The sequence below is a fragment of the Charadrius vociferus genome, unplaced genomic scaffold (assembly GCF_000708025.1).
Source record: "Charadrius vociferus isolate BGI_N301 unplaced genomic scaffold, ASM70802v2 scaffold88, whole genome shotgun sequence".
In the NCBI taxonomy this organism is placed as follows: domain Eukaryota; kingdom Metazoa; phylum Chordata; class Aves; order Charadriiformes; family Charadriidae; genus Charadrius; species Charadrius vociferus.
The window spans coordinates 4058149-4084132 of record NW_009649619.1 but is presented as its reverse complement, the minus strand read 5'-3'; the positions used below and the strand labels follow the sequence as shown (position 1 = coordinate 4084132).

Here is a 25984-nt window from a genome sequence, read left to right as displayed (position 1 = left end):
CCTGGAAGCATCAAAGAAATTCAACTGGCTCACTAGCATCATGCCATGAACTTTCTCAACACAACAGCTCTTCCTCTGAGTCTCAACATACTGTAGTACCTGATGGGTCACACTTAGTAAAATACTTCTTTTGTCAAAACTGCAATCATGAATTGTCATAAAAGTCCTTAACAACACAGGTAGATGATATGCAAATAAAAATGCTTCAAAAAACAAACAAACAAAAACCCACCAAAAACCCCACAAAAACCAAAAGAAGGCCAAAAATTTAACTAATGTCTATGAAGAGAGCATAAACAAGCAACAAATACACTGGTCTAAGGGATTATACTCATAATATAACTTATTTTGTCTCTATAACTGAACTGAAATAGACAGCTGGAAACTCACCAACATCATATTTAATACCCGTGTATCCACTTGTGCTCCAGAAGCAAAACCCCACTGGTAACTAATGAACTGCACTATTTATTCCCAGCAAGTCATCCTCTTAATATGAGTTACATTAGACAAGCATGAAACATTAACTTGGGTATTTTAGCATTTTGAGCTTACAGATGTGAAATATTGAAAACTTAACAGAATCCTCTCCAGACATATGAAGTAAAAAAGAGGGGGAAAAAAAAAAAAAAAGAGAGAGAGTAGTGTGTGGAAATCAGTTTTATTGTAAACATTAAATATACTCGAAAAAAGACATGGAAGACTGGAGCATAATTTTGTATATGGGATGCTGGACTGGGGACCTGCACTCTGTTTCCAGTTAGCGACCACCTCTGAAATGCTGGGTAATGATACTTACCCATTCAGACAGAGATCTTTGAATGAAAATGACACACATAAGCACTAAGCTTTTACTTAAAGGGAGACTCTAAGCTTGTAAAGAATCATACTTGGCTTTAAATTATTTATCTCACTATTATCCAGAGGCTATTTCCAAGAGAAGTCCTCTCCCTGCTCTGCCTAATAGATTGTTCTGCTTGCCTTCACTCAGTTTGGAGGAAATCGCCCTTTAGTTGTGCCTATATACTCATTTTCTTCAAAATAAAAATGTAAACATTGGAGGCTTTTTACCTAGATTGTAACGTTTATGATGCAGAGAGTTTGTTCTGCTCTGAATGTGCAAAACAATTTACAGTGTCTGACTGGAGTTGTTAGGAACTCCTGCAGTAAAATATAGTAAAAAAACAAACAAACAAACAAACCCAAAACATCACTTTGCAAAGGTTTAAGTGACTATTAAAAAAACAACAGGGTAACGACAACCTTTTGTTTCTGGGTGTCACAGATTCTCTTGAGATAAATTCATTTTCTGTTGAAGTAAAACACATTTCCATAATAACAACTACCCTAATCATGACATGAATTTTTGGAACACATTTAAATTGAACAGCTTTTCTCTTAGAGTAGTTTGGGTTGGAAGGGACCTTTAAAGGTCATCTAGTCCAACCGCCCTGCAATAAGCAGGAACATCTTCAACTCAATCAGGCTGCTCACAGCCCCGTCCAGCCTGACCTTGAATACTTCCAGGGATGGGACATCTACCACCTCTTTGGGCAACCTGTGCCAGTGTTTCACCACCCTTACCATAAAAAACTTATTTATATCTAGCGTAAATCTTCCCTCTTTTAGTTTAAAGCCATTACCCCTTGTCCTGTCACAACAGGCTCTGCTAAAAAGTTTGTCCCCATCTTTCTTCTACACCCTCTTTAAGTACTGAAAGGCCACTATAAGGTCTCCCTGAAGCCTTCTCTTCTCCAGGCTGAACCACTCCTACTCTTTCAGCCTGTCCTCATAGCAGAGGTGTTCAATCCCTCTCATCATTTTTGTGGCCCTCCTCTGGACCTGCTCCAACAGGTCCATGTCTTTCCTGTGCTGAGGACTCCAGAGCTCTCTCTTTTTCTAAGACGACAACCCCGCCATTCTAACCTAAAAGAGAAACTATCTATATAAAATCACATATCATGCAAAGTATCTTGATTTTATACCAGATTTACCTTTTCGTTCATTTTCTTCACTAATTCTTCAGCCTCTTCATTTGCATTTCTTGCTTTTTGGTGTTGAGCCTCCATTTTCTTCCTAATTTCCAGATTACATTCAGCTGTTAAAGCCACCATCTTCCTTTCATACTCCTCTTGAATCTCTTTCTCCATTGCAAGAAACTGCTTTTTGAAAATTGAACTCATCCTCTTCTCCACATGAGGGAAGAGGCTGTGACTTAAGACCATGTTCTTCATTATCATAGCAATCACTTCCTTACATATCTGCATTCGATATGCCTCCAGATCAGCATCTGCCCGCGTCAGGCTGGCTACCTCCAAGCTGCAGAAAGGCAATCAGAACTGTTTGAAATCACAGATTACAGGAAATTTCTATCAGAAAACAAGTATTCATTCAATATTGGGTAAATGAATGGCAGTCAGAGAAGTGCATAAATATCACAGCATAGGAGTTTACTAACCAAGACAGTAATCCTTCATTAAAAAGCAAGGTGAACCAACTTTTACTACAGCAACTTTAATGAAGTATGCCCATTCTTGCATTTCCATTTTAGACAGAAAAAGGAAAAGCTTTTACTTAGAACAAAAAACATTCCCTCAATTTAAAAGCAAACAAAAACTTCCCACAAAAAAACCCCTCTGTTGGGAAGCAGATGAAGTGAGTATCTGAATAGACTATAAATTTAACTGACTTTGTAAAATAGTTCTAAACTCACTGACCCATCTTCAGTAATACATCACTGCTTTGTGTTCTGTGCTGGTGTATTCCCTTCTCTGCAGGGAAGAGGGGAGAGTGTTTTGATTATGTGCCGATATGAATAAATTAAAATAGCTGGTATCTCTCTTTCATGGACATTATTAATAGAGTTCTAGAAAAGAGATTAAAACCAGAGGGAAATATAAGATATTTTACAAAATGCAATAAATGTCATATTGCATATGAATATATTCTCATTTATTTTTAGTTAATTAAATTGAAATTACAATTATTCTCATTTCATATAGTACATAACTACTGTAAATTCTATAGCTTTGCATATTCTGCACTCAATTCAGGATTGGAGAATTAGGTAGGTTTTGCCCTTGCACATCAATTTACATGAATGCACAGCACTGTACGCTTCTCTGTATAGATGAAGTATACAAGAATTTCTTTGTGACCTACAAAATACACTTTTAAGAGCTTAAATACATTCTTTTTTCAGTTAAGCTAAATTATTAGTTTGATTTGTTCCATAGTCAAATCTTAGAACAGATTTCAAATCCATAGCAAAGTTCTTGGAAGATTTGCAAAAGAGAATGATACTACGTTCTGAGTCATATATATCAAAGCATGCAAATCTGTAAGGACTTCACCTCTTTGTCAAACAAACTTTCCTTACGTGAGCAAATAAAGTTTCACTAAAAAGTAAATCAGTGATACATTATTATCACTGTCCCTCTGTTAAGCACAAGAGATGTATTTTTCCCATTTAGAAATCAATGGGATGGAATTAAGTTTTCTTACCATGACTTAAATACTTGAAATATTTAAGAAATATTTAAGAGATAATGGATCACAAAGAGGCAGAGAGATTTTTCTTTTGCAGTCTCTCAAAACCCCCGCAATGCACTGGCAGTGCCCATACTTGTCTTAGCGATCTGCTCCTGGGCTGGCTGGTTGCAGCTGCAAAACCTCTTCCATTTCCCCCTGTTTCTCCTATTCAGGAGCAGAAATCACTGCTGTATGGGGCCAGATCCATGTGATCGAAACACTGTGTGTCTGAAACATTCTTCACAGTAATTTGAAGATCCTGTATGAGCTAATATTTTCTATAACCTCCTCGAGACAACACAACAACCCAGCTTCTCTGTGCTGTGTACAGATGGACACTGCAGGACAGCGCCTGCAGGTACACAGCCTTCTTGGGTGGCATTCAGCTGTATCCATGGTCAAGTCCCTCTGGGCACTGATCTGCTCACTCTGCTTAGGGAGAGTCCTGCTCGCTCCAGGACAGCGAGGCAGCCACAGAGGACAGGTGATGGCAGGATTAAGGGAACGGGATGCTGAAGCAACACAGCAAGCACTTCAAACGGGCAGTGCAGATGTATATTTTCTCTTAAGCCTTTCTGTTTACAGAAGTCCTAGGACTTCTGCTGACATAGCCAGCTAGTACTAAGCTGTCTACTTACGACAACTAACCTCAAAAAAATAGGTGTTTCAGTTTTGTGCAAATCCACTTAAATAAAAAGAAGGATCCAGAAAATGGGAGCTTTATGCTGTAACATTTCCCTAATGACTGTCAGGCAGTGGTAGGAGGCTCCCCTTTGTAGATTCACCAATTCATTATCAGCCTGTAAAATCCGACCCACTGGATTTATTTTTCTGTTTTAATTCCTGCTTCAAGTCCAGTAGCTCTGATTTAATTGAAGCACATCTGTCTTTTGTGAGAAACATCTCATCTTGATTTTCAAGCATCCTCTAACAGAGAACTAAACAACACTTTAATTAATTGTTCCACTTGATAATTCAAGACCTAAAAGTGGTCACCTTATCCTCAGCTTGAATTTGATTAGTTTCAACTTCCAGCTCCCCATTTGCTGGAATAACAAGTTCCTTAGTCATTATTTTTCTGTTCTTCGTGCGTGCACTGATAGATGGTGGTCACAGCACCTACTAACCCTTTCTTACTGAGGCGTGAAAGACTGAACTCCTCATTTCTCTCCCTGGAAGGCAACACTTCACAACTTCACCGCATTGACACATGGCTCATAACACAACATTTATTTCTTACCACAAATGCAGGACTTTTTTTCAGCATGCTTTGCAAAAAGATTAAGCCATTCCTCACCCACCTCCTTTTCCAGCCTTCTTCTGCAGTGATCCCAGGAATAAAAATTAAAACTAGACACCACAACAAAATTTTCTATTGTTATCTTTCCCTCAGTCTTCCCACAGCATTTCTTCCTATTTACTGCAGGTGATTACAGACTAGACCTGATTTCATTTTGAGCAAGATTCCCACACTCCTTCTCACCCACCAAGAGAACTATGGTACCCAATTAACTCCACTCCTCAACATCATGATGCCAAATGCAGGAGGAGCAATAGTTCACCTGATGCTCATGTGTCACCAAATGAGTGATGAGGCTGTTAAGGTGTATTTGATCTGCAACTCTCACCCTCCATTTTCCTGACAGAGCATCTATGAAGAAGGCAATGAAGCTGAAGCTGCACGTGAACTGTTCCACTAATCCAAGGCTAATAGAGAAAATAGTAACTACAAGCCAAAGCTTTGCCAGGTCACATCATTGAGGACAGCAGCCAGACCATTACCTTTTTTCAGTGGCAGCTGAAGAAAGGCCATGTCTGTAGAAATTTGAAATCTACCTTCCACCTGATGTGCTCTGCTTCTGGTCTGCTTCTTCCACACAGCAGCCAGCGGGAGTGAGACACGGCCATGACATGCACCAGAAACCTTGCTTCAAGCTCTTACTCCAAATGAGAGGTTGAGGGCAGCCTTAACGAGATGTGACAATACAGGCTTGGAGTCTTAGATGCCAACAGCCAGTACAAAACAGGAATCTTGTACATATAGTAAAACAAATGCTTTGAGACACAAGTCTATCAAAAGAACAATGCTTAAAATCATCCAGATTAAATGTGCAATGTTTTGTGATACCTAGGAAAAAAAAATAATCCCCACCTGACACTCTGGGCCTCCTCAAACCAAGGCAGATTTAATAAGTGGCTTTAAATGCTCTGCATTTTGCTTGTTATGGCAATTCATGTTTAAAAGGTCTTGCATCTCTTCCTGAGCATATTCAGCATAATAGAAACATGAAAGCCAATGAAGTACAGGTAGCAGATGGCAACCTATTGATGAAAAAGATCAAAGCTTCTGTTGGACAAAGCATGCAGAGAAGGGATGAGGACAGAACAGAAGGCAGGTGGTACGAAAGTGTCGGGGGGGGGGGGGGGGGGGGGGAGAGGTGAACAGACACATAGAAAATGAAACTGCAAACAGCAGTTTTTCACTCACTTGAAGAGGAATAGGATTTAAAGATCTGTCAGAGAAGATCTGGGAGCAGAGAACCCCAGACGCCAAACACAGAGAAGCAGAGAGAGTGCCTGAGCATCTGATGTCCTCCACAGACCTAATAAAAGAATACAGGAAAGCAGCTAGGGTCAGGAAAGAAACTATAGTTAATTTAAAAAACCAACGCAACATACCACATTGCAAAAAAGGAAACCTCTCATTAACTACAAAATAATGGTCTTTAAGTCATATTATTCAAATTAGAGGCCCACGGAGGGAATTTTTGAACAGGAGAATTGATAGCTGCTGAATTTAACAGTCCTAAAATGAACTAATGGCTTTCTGACACATTTTTAAAATGAATTCAGAGTTCACAAAGATAAGAAACTACTGTGACTGAACTTTCTTAAGTCTAAAGGGGAGAGAAACATCAGGCAAACTCCCCTTTGGTGACATTTTCTCACCAAAACAGAAAATCTCGTCATTTTTGTAAGACTCGTCTCTCATCTGCAAACGGTAGCCAATTAGTAGCATATGTATTACAACAGCATCCATAGGAGACTGGAGCCCTGTGGTAACAGTTTCTGAAAAATCATCCCTTCCTGATAGACAATGCTTCTGAAAAACATGTAATTTAGAACCATTTGTGGACAGTTTGTCTCTACTGCCCCACACACGCCACTGCAGCCATAACTCGGAACCATGGCACAGCAGCTGCACCAACTCTTGCTGCTGAGGGGAACACAGCCACAAAAGGCCAGACACACAACCGCCCCCAGCCTGGTGGGACTCACTGCTGCAGCCTGATCCACAGCAGCACGTCTCCTGCACCCACAGCCACAGTGCCAATGGGACAGCTGCAGTGAGGAAGGGAAAAGGAGGACAAAAAAGAAGCGTTACGGTCTGTGTTGCCTTGTCACACTGCAGAGAAGTGAAGATGGAGAGAGGGTCGGACAGGGAGAATCATACAGCTGAGACGTGAAACAGTATGTGCCTGTGCTGGCTTTACTAACAGTAAGCGAAGAAAGCCAGTTCAAGTATAATGGGCATCAAAGGTCTTCAGTTACAGATGTGGCTTGTTTCCTAAATCATCCATTTATTGAGGAGTTAGTAATACAACATCAATAAATTGGGCTGTGTTTTGTTTTCTTTCTTGTTTTGGTTTTTTTTGTTTGTTGTTTTTTTGTTTTTGTTTTTAATTGCTTTGTCAATGCAGACCCTGTGTGCAGTGCTGCAGCTTCATCTCTTCAGCCTTTCCCTCCCTTTTCCCCTCCTCTGCTTCCCACGCTCTCCTGCTGGGTCCAGTCACAACCTCAGGGCAGGCATTTATGCAGGCTGCAGCACGATGAGGTGCAAATCTTTGCATAAGACTAAAACTGGGCTGAAGTAGAAGCAGAGGTAATGGCATGACATCTGAATGGCCACCAACAGCTACTGACTGTTCAGATTCTTCAGCCCTCCTGTGCCGGAGTGGGGCTCATTGCCTTTCCCTGGTCTCTGCCCACTGCCAGGCTGGGCGCAGCAGGCCTGTGTTAGAGGATGTCTGAAGATGCCCTGTGCTACACCAGTGGCTGTAATGGCCCACAGCCAGCTCTGAACTGGGGGAGTTCATCCATCAGTCCTGTGACACTTACACAGCTAAGCGTAAACTCAGCATAGCTGAAACATGAGCCTACAGAGAATACAGGACATCCCATCAATAGATAAAATTGCTAAGAAAAGGTACGTGATGATTATCTAACAATGCTTTCACATGGATGAGTCACAGGTTAAGTTCAGCTTTCCAGAAAAAAAGCCAAGATGCTGACAAAACCAGAAATAGGATTCTCATGATATATAACCAAAAATTTTTAAAAATCCCACAAAATTGAAAAAGATGATAAATTGAGCTGAGAAACTAGTGGCTCTTCAGGAAAAAAAGTTATAATGAAAACCTGCCAAAAGTCTAAGCACTAGATTTGGCAGCATTTTCACTATCAAATTCCTTTAACTCTTCACAGTAATACGGAGGTGTCATGGTTGGGGGGGAATCGACAGGGCAAAACTCGTGGGTTAAAACAGTGCAATTTAACAGAACAGCAAAAGGGAAGATGAAAACAAAACAGTAACACCGATGAAGGGATAAGAAGACGCGATTACAGTACCGCAGCGCACCGACCGTACCCGCCCCGCCGCAGCCCACCCCCGAGTGGCGACTGCTCCCCTCGCCCCGGCAGCGCCTCTTATAGCCCGGGCGTGGGGCACTGTGGGGTGGAACGCCCGCCCCCTGCCGGCTCCGGGGGGAAATTAACCCCATCCCTGCCGCAACCAGGACAGGAGGTAAAGGTATCTCAATTCTTAAATTAACATTTGAAAACTCCTGAATTTAAGAGACTGAGAACCTCTGCTTTGATTGCAGAAAGTATGAAAACTGATAAACCAGTGTTCTTCAGCAAACCAATTTTAAAAATACAGCTAGCTACAATACAGCTATTGCAACAAAGCTCAGACAATGGTATTTCACTGAAAAACTATGCAAAAAGAGAGTAAAAAAGACCCCAGTTCTGCTTCCAGTGAAGTCATCACGCATTTTACCATTGATTTTAAAAGCACCAACTTCATCTTGGATACTAACAAAAGCATAAACAAATATTATGGCTATATACATGAATGCCTCGGGACCTTCCAACTTTGATGTGATCTACTCAAATTCTTCTGATCTACTCAGATGGGGTGAGTATTCAGATGACAGGAACAGTAGGAGATACTAATCTTCTTTCAAAATTATATGGAATAAAGTATCACTAACAGCACTGCTCTCAAAAGCAGACTGTTTTCTGGATGAGATAAATTGTTCTGGGTGGACAGCAGAAATGACCCATATAATTCTGAATGCGATTTCTTCATAGTTTGCCAACAACAAAGAAAAGTGACTTTTTTTAGATGAAAAAGATATGTATTCATTAATTTCAAATGACTTGCTTTCTTCAGTTCCCCTCTCTTACGGACTCCTATCACCTATTTAAGCATTTGAGTTTCTCTGATGGAAAAAATGTACAGTTTACATACTTGTCAAGTTTATAACAGCATTCATAACACAGAACTACAAATGCATGGTTCGGGGTTCATTCCATATGTGTTCACTGTATCTTATTTTATATCAATGTGATTATTATTTATTGTTGTATTCCCGCATTGTACACGTCACACAGAAACAAAGCAATTAATATGCTCTGCCTTCAAAAATTCTAAATTTCGATTACACTTTTTAAAAGTTACAAAATCCAAAAATTTAGCACCTCAATTTTTTTTGGTACTAACAATGTAACTATTTCTCACCATTTTCTATGTAGGAATATTCAGGTCTAGCTGCTGTGACAATGTGATCTTTTACTCTTTCTTTCCATTTGAATTCAGGGTTAAAAAACCCCACACATTTGCTCCCTAGCAAATTAAATTGAGATGTACAGCAAGAAATTTACATTTAGAAAGAAAAAGCGAACTTCTAATATGGTAGTAAATTGTTTTTGACTTTTCTGTCAAGGCTCTCTGGAGGCAGTTTGATCCTGTTCTCTAGTACATTGGCCTCCATGCCCTCTACCATCAGAAAAAAATCAGCTGCAATGCATAAGTATTACTTAGTGATTTCCCAGAATAATTGGCAGTAGGTATTGTGTATCAGCAAGTAGGTTCAAGTTCAGCTAGGGCTTTGCCAAACTCAAGGAAGCACAGCTGTACAAAATGAAGAAGAAAAAACATAGTAGTGGAAAGCCATTTAAAGAAATTAAGTTGCCTTTAACGGATCTGTATCTTCTGAGACTATGAGCATGGTCAGACTTCATCGCATTGGACACAAACCCAAACTGCCCAACTCTCTTCATATTCTGTTCTACACATACAGAAAAAGAGACCCACAACATTTTGGAACATGACCTTCTACTGCACAGATCAAATATTCAAATCATACAGCTTCTTCCCATTAGCATTCATTGCTATTCAGGAATATACACAGTAAGGAACCTACTGAGAATAAAAGCCAAGCTATTTTGCTGCATACTATACATCAAGGATATGACTTATTAAGACAAAACTAAGTAGTAGTAACTAAGAAGCTTCCTTATGAAATATCAAAAGTATGTTTTGTTCTCTAGCCAATCCTCCTGACATTGCAAACTGTCTACGCTCCAAAGATGTCCCTGTCCATAAATATTGAACACATGCTCCTAATGTATTTGCTAAACAATTTGGCACTGTCACTTTGTAAAAGACATTAACTATTAATATAGCTTTACGTTGTAAAGAGGACAAAAAAATCCTGTGGCTCTTACTTTTCTGAGTAATTTTCTCATTTGTGTCTGGACAAAAGAACAAAGCACCAGAACGATTCCATTCGTGTTTACTATCACAGTGCAATTTAAAAAGAATATATCAATTATGTTAGCAAGCTTATACGTATGGCGTGTACAGAAAATGACACATAGCTGCACTAATACATGCAGAAGGAATTATCACAGTAGCATACAAGCAAGATGTTGGTTGGCTGAAAAGATCTGAAGTGTCAAAAGTTCTCTAACAAAAGCCCCTATACTTTTTCCTCCCCAAATAATAAAAACCAGGATTATGATGCTAAAATTCATATTGGTATACATATGACATGAAAAAATTGTGCTCAAAATAAAAGCCTGCTTCTTATCCTCAGTATACTGCCACTCCTATGAGACAACACAAGCCTCATTCCTGAGTTCCTTGCAGAAAACCCAACTATTGAGTGATGCTAAATGTAATAGAACAAAATGTAACATTGTTGAAAAACTGATTGTGACCACAATTAGTAAAATTACAACATTTCATTCAATCACAGATTCCATTCAAATTGACTGCAATTATCCATTAATACATTACAAATGCACCATCTTTCTTTTTCCCATTACATTTAGAAAATCACTACCCTTAAAGCAGGTAATTCAGTAAAAAGAAGGATTACTCCATTCTAGATAGCTGTCATAGAAGCTCCTAAGGCGATGGTACATTATTTTGCCTTTGTCTTTGGAATCAGCTAAAAACCTGGATAATGTCCAACAGATTATGAAATACAAGACTAAAATGAAGCCCTTAAGAAATATAGATCAGAAACGAAAGGACTGCTTTTGCCCAGCTTGCAGAATGAATAAGGAACCAACATTCCTTAGGAGGCATCCTAAGCTAAATATCAAAGTGTCAACAATGAGAGATAAAACAAAGGGTGTAATATAGCTACTGAAGAAAGCAGAAATAATATTGCATGTATCCAATATTGGCATTAAAGTAATGCTGTAGCCTTTTTGACCAACCAGCCTGCAAGACTGGGATTTGTCTCACCCACCTCCAGACCCGTACACCTCAGCTAACCAGCACAAGCTCCAGGATTCAGGGTCAGTGGGTGCAGCACCCATACAACTCAGTTTTGGAAGTCTATGAGAATAATCATACCCTAGAAGTGCCCCTTTTCACCCCTGAGTAAAAAAGGGAACTCAGGGCAATTTGGTGTAGGAGTTCACATTGTGGAGATCCTCACTCAGATAAACTGCATCACTAGTACAAGAGGAAAGGAACAGGTGTGTAGTAATTGAATACACATATTCAATGAGTGCCAATAAAAAGAGGGAAAGAATAGAAAAAAAAATACAGTAAGTGCATCCATGTGTCATCTAACAGTAAATGAGTCAGAAGGTCCAGTTTAAAATTACAAGAAATGAGAAGAATTGGGATAATCCAAATAGGGATTAGGAAGTACTCATTGCTAACAGGTAGAGGCTGATTTGAGCCCTTCACAGTAATGTCTATCACCCTTCCAATCATCTTTTGTAGCAGGAACCACTGTAACTCTGGATGCCTTTGTGGTCCATCTACCATCCTCATCCTGGAAGTAGGAAAAGAGGGAAAGAATAGAGAAGAAGGAACTCAAAAGGTGAAGAAGGTTATTGACTGTATGTCAATAACATCTATTTTATTCACCGCAATGCTCCTATGCTATTTTATTCACTGCAATGCTCTACCTCCTTAGAGGTAGAGAAAATAGAAACTGAGGAAAGAAGCGGAAGCAAGAGAGACATTTGTGCTAACTGCATAAGAATATTAAAAAACTTTAGCCCCTGGATACATACTCAAACTAAGAAATGAATCCTGTTTTATGGTTTTAGAAATAATCCAGTTATAAAAATAATCCTATCCAAAGGTTCGCAACAATATTTACCATTCTAAATCATTACATATCTGCAAATAGCCCAGCATAATTTTTTTTTTCCAAACTAGCTAGATATTCAGTATCCCTGAAATAAATTAATACTAAAGTGAGTTAAAAAAATGTTTTATCCTGTTCTTCCTATTATTTGCATAATGATTTTCAGGATAAGTATTCTCAAAGCCTGAGTTGCTACATAGTTCTAAAAGCAAGAATCAATGTGCAATTTACAGATGTCAGCATCCCAATTATCAAGGAAATGCAGGAAATAATAATGTTGTTAGTTACCCTTAAAGAAAGAAATTAATTCCATGGTCCTGTAACTTCTCCTTCTCAGCTTCTACAGATTTTATAGTTGCATAATACTGCCTGTAACCTGACTTGCCAGGAGCTAGTAGTAAGACTGAGCAAACAAAATCTGCTCTGTCCTCACATCAGACCTTTTTATCAAATTCAGCTGAAGAACAGATGACCTTTAACAGCGGCATGTTTCTGTCAAACAGCCCCGACTGGCCTTTCAACAATGTCAGGAGAGTTTCTCTGCTCTACCCAGTGGTCCCTCCAATTGCAGCTACGTGATATCTTTCTGGCAGCACTATGAACTGTCACTCTTTAGACTCTGATCCAGATGTTTCCAAAATATGCTGCTACACAGCAGTGATGGCGCCCACTAGGGGCTCTCTCTTTTAGGACAAAAGCCACCCTTTTGAAAGCAGAACATATTAAGCAATAGTAGAATACACCCTTTCAACTTTTTCTTGTACAGAGAAATGTTTCCCTTTACTTCGTGAACCGCAGAGAGGCAAAACTAGATGTTCATTTGGATTGGAAAACTTGCACGCCTAAGGCCCAGATGGAGCTGTGACTTCTACATGTGAAGCAATATGAAATATGACAATTTTCAGTTCTCAAAGACAGCTATTTAATACAGTTCAAAAACCTAAAGTAGTGCAGTCCTGCATAAACAGACACTATGAAAAAAAAAATTAAAGGGCAGATATTCAAAACATATTCGAAGGTTTGATTGATGATAAATGTAATAAATGTGATGTAACAGCAGTGAATTCTTACTCTTCTAAAGCCTGAAGCATGTTCCCAGATTCTTCAAAGGAAAGAATATCGATGATTTGGTCATTCATAATTATATCTTCACTAAAGAGATCACCTGAATTAAACTGAGAATGCTCCAGTTTGTGATTTTGGCTGAGTTCACGCCGTATCTCCTAAAAAAATAAAAGAGGTAAGCTTCAGATTATAAAAAAAAATTATACTATGCATCTGATCTAATTTTATTACAGGTAACTCTGGGTGAGAAGGTTCCTACTTATCATCAAACTGTACAGCTGGAAAGGGTATGAAGAGATTGTGTAATTCAGATATGTATCTGAATATGTATCTGAACACAGGCTGAGCAAAGAATGGATTGAGAGCAGCCCTGAGAAGGACTTGGGGTATTGGTTGATGAGAAACTCAACATGAGCCAGCAATGTGCGCTCACAGCCCAGAAAGCCAACCACATCCTGAGCTGCATCAAAAGAAGTGTGGCCAGCAGGTCAAGGGAGGTGAGTCTGCCCCTCCACTCTGCTCTCATGAGACCACACCTGGAGTACTGTGTCCAGCTCGGGGGCCTCCAACATAAGAAGGACATGGACCTGTTGGAGCAAGTCCAGATCAGGGCCACAAAGATGATTCAAGGGCTGGAGCACCTCTCCTATGAAAAGAGGCTGAGAGAGTTGAGATTGTTCAGCCTGGAGAAGAGAAGGCTCCGGGGAGACCTTATAGCAGCCTTCCAGTACCTAAGGGGGGCCTACAGGAAAGATGGGGAGGGACTCTTGATCAGGGAATGGAGCGACAGGACAAGGGGTAACAGTTTTAAACTGGAAGAGGGTAGATTTAGATTGGCCGTTAGGAGGAAATTGTTTACTCTGAGGGTGGTGAGGCACTGGAACAGGCTGCCCAGAGTGGACATGTTGTGGATGCCCCATCCCCGGAGGTGTTCAAGGCCAGGCTGGATGGGGCTTTGAGCAACCTGGTCTAGTGGAAGGGATCCTTGCCTATGGCAGGGGGGGTGGAACTAGATGATCTTTAAGGTCCCTTCCAGCTCTAACCATTCTATGAGTCTATGATCTGAAATCAAATATACTACTTTTGGTTCAGGCTGAACTGACCTGGAATACAAATGAAGAAAAGAACGGAGAAGACAGAAGACTCTATATTGACTTCAGTAGGACCGTGTAAGCCTTCTAGGAAGTTATCTTGCAATATCAACTTTCTAGGCCGATTTTTTAAAAATTACCATAGTAAACAAATTATATGTGGCAAGAAGACAGTATCATGAGGTGACCAACATGAGAAACTAATCCTATGAATGATGGAAGTGACTTAGTTACTTTGCAGTTCGGTGAGACTCCCTTGAGACTAAGGGCTAATAAAATTACTATAAAAAAAACCCCACTATGAACATCTGATGCTAGGACCAAACTGGCTCTTTTTTATGATTTCATTACCACAGCTTTTTCTGTATAAAGAAACAAGGCATGCCCTTTTCAGTTAAAGGGATTATTTTTTCAGACCCAGAAGAAATACAAATTCTGGATGCAGACATAATTTTCAACCGCAGAAAACAAAGCTGGAAGTGATTTGTCAGCTCCTCTGGTCAGTCCAGAGGGATGGGAGATCTACCACTGTCCAAGCAGAAGAGGGGTTCAAACCTCTCAGCACACCTCTCTTAGAGGACTGCTCCAATCTCTGCAATATCCTGATTGAGGTCTCTAGCTCCCTCCCATTGAAGTTTCTCCACTTTACATAAAAAATTAATACAAGCAAGGGCTGGAACTTGGGACAACTTTATGAATATTTATCAGACTCTCTATTTTCTCTCTCCATCCCAGTATGTGCTGAAATACTTTCTCCAAATTGGCATAGCTTGGATAAAGAATACTTAAAATGCTCCACCCCCAAACCCAACTGTTTTGCTTAATCACTCAAGAGATTAAGGCACATCCAAAGAACTAAGAAACCTAAATTCAAATCCCTATTTCTGATAATCAGAAATACAATTTGGACCCAAATCTGCTGTGCTCAAGGTGAGTGGTCTACTCAGCTAGGCAACTGCTTATAACCCACAGACATCCTGCCTCTCATTTTGAAGGACGAAGAGGAGAGGAGGAAGGGAGGAATACAAAAAGAAACTAATAGCCAAAGGGTAATCTCCCTCCAGTCTGAAGCTAACATCCAAGTACTGACAGCAGTTCCTTTGATCAGATTATCATTCTTACACTCCCCTCTAAATCTGATTGTGCTGAAGAATAGAGGTTGTGAAGATTACATTACCTGTGAATCTAATCCATCACTTGGTGGCTTTTTAGTTATCTTCAAAAACTCCTTAGACAATGTGTATTAGTTAGCAAGTTATATAATCAGTTAAGATCAATGAAAAAATTCAAATAAAGTACTCATACAGAGAATATGACTCACCTGGTTTTTACTAAGGAAACTCCATTTTAATATTTGGGTTCGGTAAACAATGAAAAAAATAGCACATGTCAATACAAGGGAAACAAAAAAAGCAATGAAGAACCCTGAAGCATGGATGGCATGACTGTACGACATCTGAAATTAAAAGACCATATTATTAAAACTACATTTTAAATATATATAAAGATTACACTCAAAGTTTATAACTGTAAGCAACATAGTAAATTATTTTTAAATGGCTTCACACAACTTCAGGGTTTCTCAACGTTGTCATAATTACTACATTTTTATTAATATTTTCAAACAAGTGTCTCTTTTCCATAGGTTTTTAAGTCAGCATGGTCCATTATGATCACCTCGTCCAAATTCCTGTGTAGCTCCAAGGAACAGAACTTCCACAGATTGAATTTTAGGTGCTATGACTTTTGGGTGTCCTGTACTTAATAGCCTATTTTCTAGTTTGCCAAACTCTAAGTCTTATTGAAATTGATGGCATTTGACATTGCTTAGAGGCTCTGAAAAATCAGTCTAATGTTGGCTACCTTTAATTAATGGCCATTTCAATAAAACTGAGTAATCACCATAGGGAAAAAGCACCAACATGAATTCAGAAAAAATATGTAACTGATAGTTGGCAAAACCACCCAATTTGTGTGCACCCTTGTAGTTTCTGCATGAGCCTGAGTCAGAAAAAAAACAGCAGGAGCATCAGAACTGCAAGCCAACTAACAACTTTGTAGGCCTTTCACTTTAGATCTTAATTTAATCTTTAAATTGAATTGCATTAAAAATTAATTTTTACTTCATGCTCCACGTAGCAAAAGTTAACTCAGTGTTTGTTCAGTTCTTTGAGATCTTTGGATAAAAAGCACAGCACAGCTATCAGTATAATGTTTCACCACAAACTAATCACTCTGCTGGAGCTAGAAAGTGTAAATAATTAACATGCTGCTTGCAATCTGGGCTTGGTCATCTCTTGGAGCAGAAACCTGAGAGCATTCCATGGAGTCAACCATAATTCTGCATAGGAAGTGATAATCAAATGTGGTCCACAATTTGAAAAGGATTTATTCCAATTTAACAGCAGAATTTTATCCTTTTACTGCCTAGTTTTTCTCTCTCCGGTATGTTTTTGTATGCTGAAAACCTGTCATACCTCTAACTGAAAGGACCTGCTTCATATCAGACTTTGTTGTTTCACAGACTCAGCTCCTCAAAGCTGCTGGAGATACTCAGCGCTCATTGATTTCAACATGATTTCAGCCGAATTAGGCGATAATGTTAGTATCAAGGAGATCATCAAGATGTTAATACAGGCTACTATTTGGCACTTGCACAGTTCCAAGAAGAAGATCCAGGGTTTATTTCACAGTATTCTACATGTAGGATCATCAATTGCTCTGACTGACAGAGGTATGCAGGTTTATTTTTTTTTGTTTTGTTTTTTAATGTGCTTAGTCTAAAATAATTAAACCCTTGAAGCACTTCGAGGTTCATTAAAATGTTTTGCAAGTAAGTATTTATCTGAGTAAGCCAGCCATGTGCTGAATTCCTCCTAATACCTTTTAATATCTTTAAGTTTTAAACGGAAACAAGAAAGAAAAGAAAAAGAAGAGCAACACATTAATTTCCTGGTTCCGTGTGTAATTACCAACACATTGTCTGAATATTTTTTCTTGATGTAGCTTCCTACTTTGGCCAATTGCTTCCATTACGCTCCCCTGTACCATGGCTGACTACTAAGGACATTCAGCACATCTACATGAGCATCAGTACCAGCTCTCTCCTTCCCTGACACTGCACTGCCCCCGAGCCCCTTGCCATGAGCTCAGTTAAAGCTGCATCACTTTACATCAAAATATCTTCATCTTTAAATTTATTTGAAAGATGATTATGTAAATATTAAGCAACTCCCTTCCCTAACCCAGTGTTTACAGCCTTCACAGATCAAAAGGGTTTAGCTCATACACCTTGAACAGTCACAGAGTCGACAAACATCTGTGCGTGACTTGGAAAAAATGCAACTTCTCTTAAGTTAGTCTGCTGTCCTCAGCCTATCCAGTTGCACTAGGTGGCCAAGAGGGAATCACAGAAGGGTTCTCCTTGAACTTTGCCACACCAAGGCTCTGCCTGAGGTCCCACAGCTTTTAAGGAACAGGAGATGCTCTAGATAATACTTAGGAAGAAAAATGCTGCTTTGGAACCACTCCATCATTTTGTCTGAATTCACTCACATTTGTCAAATTCCCAAGCACTATGTGAAATTTAGGGATCTCACTAGGCTTCTGGGGAAAGCAGGAATCTGGTGATGTTGTGGGTTCAGTGAAGCTGAAATGAAGCTGATTAAATTTTGATGGAGAAAAAGTGCTAGCTAGGGAATGATCCTGTGCTTTCTAAGTAAAAGACAACGCTTATGGCATGACAGTCAGTCTGCATCAGTGCAAGCAGTTCTGTCAGAGGGTAAGCTCGGATGGAAAAATATGAACAGTTATATCTGTGCTTTTATACTTAAAAAAAATGGGGTTTGAAAGGAGAGTCCATGTCATTGGGGGGCTGTAAACCCAAGCAGGAGGACACAGCAGGCGCCTAATGGCATCTGAAAGCATTACAGTGGATGCTGTGGGCAGGTACCAGAGCCTCCACACAAGCCATGGCATAGGACCACTGTCGGCACTGCAGGCTGACCACTGACAGACCAGTAAGCTTCAAAACCCATCCCCTAAGCTAACTTCTTAAGCCATCCCAATAGCGGGAATAGGTATTACAGGCTCAAGTTTCTTTCAAAAACTGCTGTGTGGCCACTGATTTGAAGGATGCAGAGGGAAGCAAGCCTAGTAAAAATCAGATCAAAGGAATTATTATCACCCATCCCATGCAATGTGCTTAGATGGGAGAACTTCCTTTTGTCCTTTTCACTACGGCTTCCCACTCAGCATCAAAACCACCCGGGTGAGGGCAGAGCCATACAGTACTCACAGCCCCTGAAGCACAGTGGGAAGATATCTGGCACGGACACCCAGTTGAGCAACACCTGTATTTCTTCATAACCCACAAAATTACCTTGTCACAGACAACCAAACACTTGCTTCCAGTGGTGCAGAAAAGAAAATCCACAGCGTTTGTGAAACTCTAAATAACAGCATAGTAGCCAAGTGTGCAAGCAAACTATGTGAAAGCTGATGGGACCAACTGCCATGACTACGTAATTAATTTTTCTCTTTTATGTCCCTGAAGTCAACATTTAGTATCCACTTAGTCACACATGTATGTTGGCTTCACTGCCCCCATGAACAGGTTTAAATAATGATTTTTTGTAAATAAAATCTGAGATTGAGAGCATTTATGACAGCTAAAGATATGAGCGAAATATAAGACATCACAGCTTTTTCAGCTGATCGTAATTTCCTTGCACAAACTGATTTCATTCTGGAACACCTTATGTTTGGCCACAGACCAAAAGCAAATATTATGCACGTGAAACATGATAAGTTCCATAATTTCTAAGCTTTATTTTTCAAAAATTAACAGTATTCTCCACACACCTTTACTACCCATTTTAATTACAAAACCTATTCATTTAGTAAGTTCAAATACAGCTAAGCCAATTTTACCAAACTGTGGAAACATCCCCAAGAACTTGTTGAGGTCTAACTATCAAGTTCAAGTTGGACATTGCACCCCCCGACTATAAAGGTTTTACGTATAGTAATACATTGCAGGAATTTTCACGGTGGGCTGAGACCAATGTAGCTTCAAGTCTTAGCTTAGACATCACCCACTGCTGCAGATCAATTCACACTGAACTCTATCGAAAACCATTCATGAAGCTATTTTCCTAACCTAGTGAGCTACTGCATGGCTTATATCTTTAAGACCAAGAGTTTTCAAAAAATACATTTATTGTAATTCCAAGCATAATTCTTCACTATACAAACGTCCAATCCTTTCCAGTCTTACCAGATCTTTATCTCAGAACAATGAGTTCTCTACGACATGCATAGTTTTACTTTGTATCACATTTAATTCTGGCTTTCATTTTAACAGAATGGGCACTTGATCTTCAATTACGAGAAAGCCAAGTCTGGATTTATATCTATTACACTAATAGAAACTAAGAGGGCAAGAGATCCCCAGAAAAAGAGAATACTGGAACAAGAGGCCTCTGTGCCCAATCTCCAAACAGACCACCGACAGGCCCATGAGCATTCTAGTCCTCAGGACCTCTTTGGGCAAGCCCCATCCACATGAACTTTAGATTTCAAACGATACAACCATGGCAAAAATGTTCTGGGGTGAAACAAACTACTTTCTTCTGCTTGAACACAAACAATCCACAGTTCCTTAAAAAAAGACCCTTTGCAACACAGCAGCCTGTTGGGGTAATGAGGGGTTTGGGGAAAAAAACAATTTTGGTCAAGAGATTACGCTAGCAATGAAACTGACGGATGCAGTAGGGAGTTCTCTAATAAAACAATATCTAGAAGAATAACACTGTTTGCTGAAATCAATGTAATTTTGAAGGTTTATTTTGCCTCTTAGAAACCATGTTAATTCAGAAGCCAGGAACAGAAAGTCACATTGGAAGGATGACTACAAGGCAAACATAAACTATGCCTCTCTCACTGCAGTTTCATTTCTCAGTGTCTCCACACAGCTATTTTTTGATTTGTGCATCAGCATGATAGAGGAACCTTTTCCCAATAAGTGGAGCATAACTCTACCCTTTTGGAAAGGCAAAAAGCTTTCTCATGGTGGCTTTGCATAGGAGCAGGTGAACATAATCCTCATCACAGTTCTCTGTGCCTGGACAATTCTTCAAACGAAAAAACACAGCTAGGAGTATTATGGAAGTTTGTAGATATCCCATATTAAATATCTGCTTTAAGACAACAAGCACTCTATCTTGACTCCTGTTTCCTCCCTCTTACAATCAAACAAGGCAGAACTTGTGTATGATTAATAGCGAATAGGTGAGTGATGAGATGTAAGTACTTAAGTACATCCTCAACTCTTAGGATTTAGTTTAGATCGTCTGTAAGTTTAAGCAGAAGAGTCAATATAATACCAAATCATAGAATTTACCTTGGTCTTTTCTTCTTCAGTTATGGTGAATGATGCTGTCAGTGATACCAGATGTGTTTTATTCTGAGAGAGATAAAAATATTACATGTATTAAAAAATGAGCAGAATCCACTGGCAAACAGCCCAGAGTCTCTAGAAAAGCTTCTCCTTAGAAGATAAGCTATACTTCTCATTACTCTTAAAGCTGAAATACATCTGACAGGAAAATGCAGTGTACTTAGGGATAACACTAACATGGAAGCAGCTGTTCTGTGGGATACACTCCCCTTCTAAACACACAGAGGCATATCCCATTGCTCACAGAATTACATTTTTCTGTGCCTATAAAATTTGGGTTGACTGAAAATGCACAGAAGAGGAGCCAAAGTCAGCGCATACGTCTAAAGTCAGTGTATATGTCTCTACTCTTATGATTCCCTGTTTTTTGAAGTCTCGCTCTCTACCACTGTAGTACTGCTCTCATTCACGTTGACCGTTTTTTCCTCTAAAACAAAGGAGATACAGCAGTTGAATTGAAAATACATCTGCAGGTTCTAATTACGTGCAATTACGAAAACCACAAAAAAAAAAATCAAGCTATATTTAAGAATTGGAAAAATTTACTTTTGAAGAAACCATTTGTCCTGTCTCCTTAGTCCTGCCTCCTACTCAAAGCTGCGCTAACTCCAGCATTAGACCAGTTTTCTCAGAGCCTGGTGCAACTGAGTTCTCAAAAATCACCAAGGTTGTAGATTCTTCAGCTTCTCTGAAAAATCTCTTTCAGCGCTTCACAACTCTCATACTAAAAAAGTTCCTTCCTCATGAGCAAGCAGGTTTTCCTTTGCTGCAACTTGTTTTTCGGTTAAAAGAAATTATTTTCTGATAAGAATATAGCAGAACTTTCAATCTCTCACACTACAGGAATACACGCATAAGTATGTGGAACACCATTATCTCCAGGATACTTAGATTAAACTGGAGAGAACTACAAAAAGTAGAGAAAAGCTCCAGGAAAACACACAAACCTATTTCACATATTTAAGGAAGTCTAGGATTTCCTAAGCTAAGAAGAGTAACTCATACATTTATAAATTCATGGTAAACAATCAGAGACCCTAAGAACCTCATTTCATTATGTTCAGTTGTCATTGCTTAGGCAAACAAGAACTACTTTGGAGACTTTTAACAAAAACTGTGAAGAGCAAAATAAAATTGTAAAGGAAATACCTGCGATGAACTCCTGAAAGTTAGCTTCACAGGTAGTGTCAAGACCCTGCCATCCCACATTTCTTTTGTATCAAGAAGTGCAGAGTAGTTGACTGCAAAGTACTCTCCACCTGTTAGAGAAAAAAAAGCTAAACTGTGTAAATTAAGCAGGTGAAGTACATCTACCAGTGCAATAGTGGCCTCTAATTAATTGTGTCTGGACTTTCTTAAACAGAACAGTAGCTACATTACCCTGAAAACAACCCAGTAAAGTTGCACATCTTTTTTTACACAGGAAGACTAGGTGTGAATCTGTAAAGGGTTAAGCACACAGCTGAGCTCAGCTGCCATTACAGATGTTTGCAAAATTTGAAAACCAAGTTCAATATGCACAAAACATCTGAGGAGATTTTTAGGCTCCCTTTTAGACTGTGCTTCCTCACCAGCAAAAGTGCTCTCCTAGGAACCAAGCTGCAGGAAGCTCACAATGCTGACTTCAAGGGAATTCAGCAGAGGAGGCAGCCAGAGCCTACCAGCATAGTCCAGAGACGAGGGATACTGATGGATTTGCTCTTTCCCAGAAAAATTTCTCAAAGATCCCTGGGGAAGGCTTGGGACAGCACTGGAGCTTTTCCTTTCCAACACAGCAGATGCCCCACATCCAGAGTAGCCAGTTCCTGGCCACAGGAGCCCAGCAAAATCCTTTGTATCTGCTGCCTCTAAGAACTTAAGCAAATTTGGCCCAGAATCCGGAAACTGCATTAAATGATGCGTCAAGCTACTGTAAAGCATCACATTTTGACTGATACTAAAATTCAACATGTGATACTTAAAAATATTTTCTTAATGAAATGGACAGCCTATGTAATAACCACTAACCGGCTGGTTCTCCTCCCATTGACACCGAAGAGATATCTGACTGAGATTTCAGATTAATTTTGATTCACAGTGCACTGGAGCACTGCAAAAATATTATGGCTAACATGCAGCATGACAGTACATAAGACAGTGTAGGCACAGCCTTTCTGTTCATACCTAGTGGCAAGGTATGGACTGAATCCAGGACTGACACAGTAATGACCAAACCTTAAGCTATGCAGAAATATGTTCTGCAGGATTTTCTTCCACTTCAGTAGTCTTCATGCTGATTTGTGCAATGTATATAGGCTGGAAAAGCTAGCTTCAGTTCCAGATCCAGTAATTATAAATAAATTAAATAACTGCTCGAACTTGATTTACTAGATCAGCTCTGCAAGCCATTTTTCTATTCTTTCTCAGGGATCATTCTTTCTTAGGCATCTCTGTTGAGATTCAGCAATTCCTTGACGTGTTCAAAAAACCCAGCCCTGTAATCAGTACCACTACTCACACTGCTGTTATTAGAAATGGAGTCTGGAGTCTGGCTATCCATTTCTGGTTTCTATCCAGTCTGGCTGCAAACAGCAGCCCTAGGTCTACCAATTTGGAAGTCTTTCACCAGTAAAACACTATCATAACCATAGATACTTCAACCATAAACAGATATTACTGAACACTTCTGAAGCCCCAAGAGAAGTATCATGACTCTCAAAAGCAAGCTACTAATTTTCTTTGTTCTTGTGCTTAGGAAAAGGGAGATAAAGAAATCAAGAAAGGTAAAACTTTATGAATGTGCAATGGTCCAACTGCTTCCAAAGGAACAGACTGATTCCAAGAGTGGAACAGGTTTATCTCCCTGTTACTTGCTTTGATTTTATAATTTGCTCAGTTTGGGAAGAATGGATACTGAGAAGAGCTCCCTTATTTCTGATAAATCATCTTGCCTGCTTGCATGGCCTTTTGCAATTCCAGTGTACCTCAATACCTCAGCAAGCCAATCTGCCACGCTTGGCTCGAGAAGGAAGACTCATCAGGTTGATTAAAATGGCTTGTGCAGCAGCTTTTAAAAATATCCAAAATGAGCAAATACTGTCATGAAAGATTCTGTTTCGTTTTGATGGCAGTGACTTTTACAGAGTAGAGAGGCTCACTCCTGTGCCTGGGAGATCAGAAGCAGTTCAAAGGTGGGAGCAAAAATGTGAGTTAATAGAACTGTAAACTGCAGCACAAAACCTCTCCCAGAATTTTTCACCTGTATCAACTGATAATCAAAGAATTCACATCACCACAAATAAATAAATAAACAAACGTCATGATTTGAACAGATGCTCTTCCACATGTGTAAGCAGGGCTATTTCCCTGCAGATTTTCTTACCTTGCAAGAATCTTTTCCTGTAAATCTGCATACCATCTGTGGTCTTATTACCACTGTTTTTTTGAACATGTAGACCAGTGATATTGTCCAGGAGGATAAGATCCGTAATGTTTGTTGAGAGCAACGTGTTGGTGTTATTAATCAGAAGTGTAATGTATGCAGTTTGAGGGTCATGTTCAATATCCACCTGAAAACAGAAATACTGGTATTAATGGTGCAAAATGGCTGCACGTGCCTCTTAACAGCAAAATTCAGTCTTGATTACTAATACAAGTTCATTATATGCATAAACTTATTTTCTGAAGGCATTCTGAGCAACCTGCCAATGGCACTACACACAGTTTGATCTCAAACTCTTAAGGAGATTTTAATCTTCAGTATGTCCAGCTGTTGCTTGGAGACAAAGGGACAGAAAGCCAGCCAAAGAAAAATTTGGAAACCCAGCTCATGCAGAGCCAGAAGTGAAAACAAGAATCTGAATATCCCCATCATACCTCATACAACACAGAACTGGATCATAACTTCATAGCCAGAGTCTGGAAAGTTCTTAACTTTGAACTTCTATACCACAAGGATGTTTCTTTTGCAAGCTGCCCTCACTGCAAATTCATTCTCTCCATGCAGTTTTGGTCTCTATTCCCCTCTTTGCACAGCAACCACGCTCTCCAAAGGGCGCCAGCTGCCTCGATTCACCCTTCACATGGGAGGGCTGATGGAGCCACCAGTGGACTTGGAGTTCATGGCTCTGCTTCCAGTTAGTAGTGAAGTTCATAAACTAGTGACCAATCTCTAGCAAAAAGCACTGATGTGATTTTATTTATTTATTCCATTAGGCCAGTAACTCTTATTAAGTAATTATACCCTTTAAATGAAATAACTTGGAGCACAGAGTTGCTTGCTGACCTCTCACCTTGCAAATTGCCTTCCACTATAACTCATATTAAACCAGAATTGTCTAAAAATTTTATCAGGTCTGTGATACGCTGGCCTATAGTATAGCTGTGATGGTATACCAGGCTTCTAATAATGACACCAAATTAACACTTATTTAACTGACCGAAGTATGATTCAGGCCCAGACTTTCTCTGTTTTCCTCCTCCTTTTTAGGAAATGTCTACTCTGTATCTGGACACCAGCAAATCCAAATAATAAAGCAGCCCCCACAGAAATGAGTTCTAAAAATATGAATTGTGATAGATACTAGAAATTACACCAGAGTTCATGGTACCCACAGGGTTTGACATACGTAGTTCTGATTTCATTGTGCACCATTGATCTCTGCATTTCATACTGATTCAGTATAGAAACAGATTACAGTTTCAGGATATCTTATGAATCAAGAAGAAACAGTTTATTGAAATTATTACTGCTTAGTTTGCATTTTTCTATTTAAGTGACAATAATTAAAGTACCTTTGAATAAATCTGTTTATATAACTAACTCTCCTTGGTACACTGCACTAAATTTTCCAAAATCATCACAGCAAGTTCAACCTCAGTTACACTAAACAAATCTTACAGAGGAAAAGACCCAACTATTTATTGTACTAGATTCTGCAAATAATTGTCAGTACGTATAAAAGTAGGCTTAATCATATTTGTGAGGAAAACATTACCAATGTCATATGTTTGTGTATCATGAATTACATCCCAACATTTATCAGACTTAAAATCATCAAATATTAAAAATGCAATCTATTTTGGGCAGATTTTCTCTCTCCTGGTTTCTGAACTGACATGATGCAGTCAACATGCCTTTCAACCTTTCCTGAGCAGTCACAAAGGCTAGAAAC

The 25984-nt window shown here is 39.4% G+C and overlaps 1 protein-coding gene across 1 annotated transcript in view; it reads right to left on the bottom strand.

Moving 5' to 3' along the window:
* Positions 1-25984, bottom strand: part of EVC2 (Ellis van Creveld syndrome 2) — a 77053-nt gene that overhangs the window by 39196 nt on the left and 11873 nt on the right. Inside the window, exons 4-9 of the mRNA XM_009890556.1 lie at positions 24193-24379; positions 21981-22090; positions 20775-20837; positions 15693-15827; positions 13287-13438; positions 1995-2319 (exon numbers count right to left, since the gene is read on the bottom strand). Coding sequence (XP_009888858.1) covers positions 1995-2319; positions 13287-13438; positions 15693-15827; positions 20775-20837; positions 21981-22090; positions 24193-24379 — 972 coding nt within the window. The remainder of the gene's footprint in view (positions 1-1994; positions 2320-13286; positions 13439-15692; positions 15828-20774; positions 20838-21980; positions 22091-24192; positions 24380-25984) is intronic.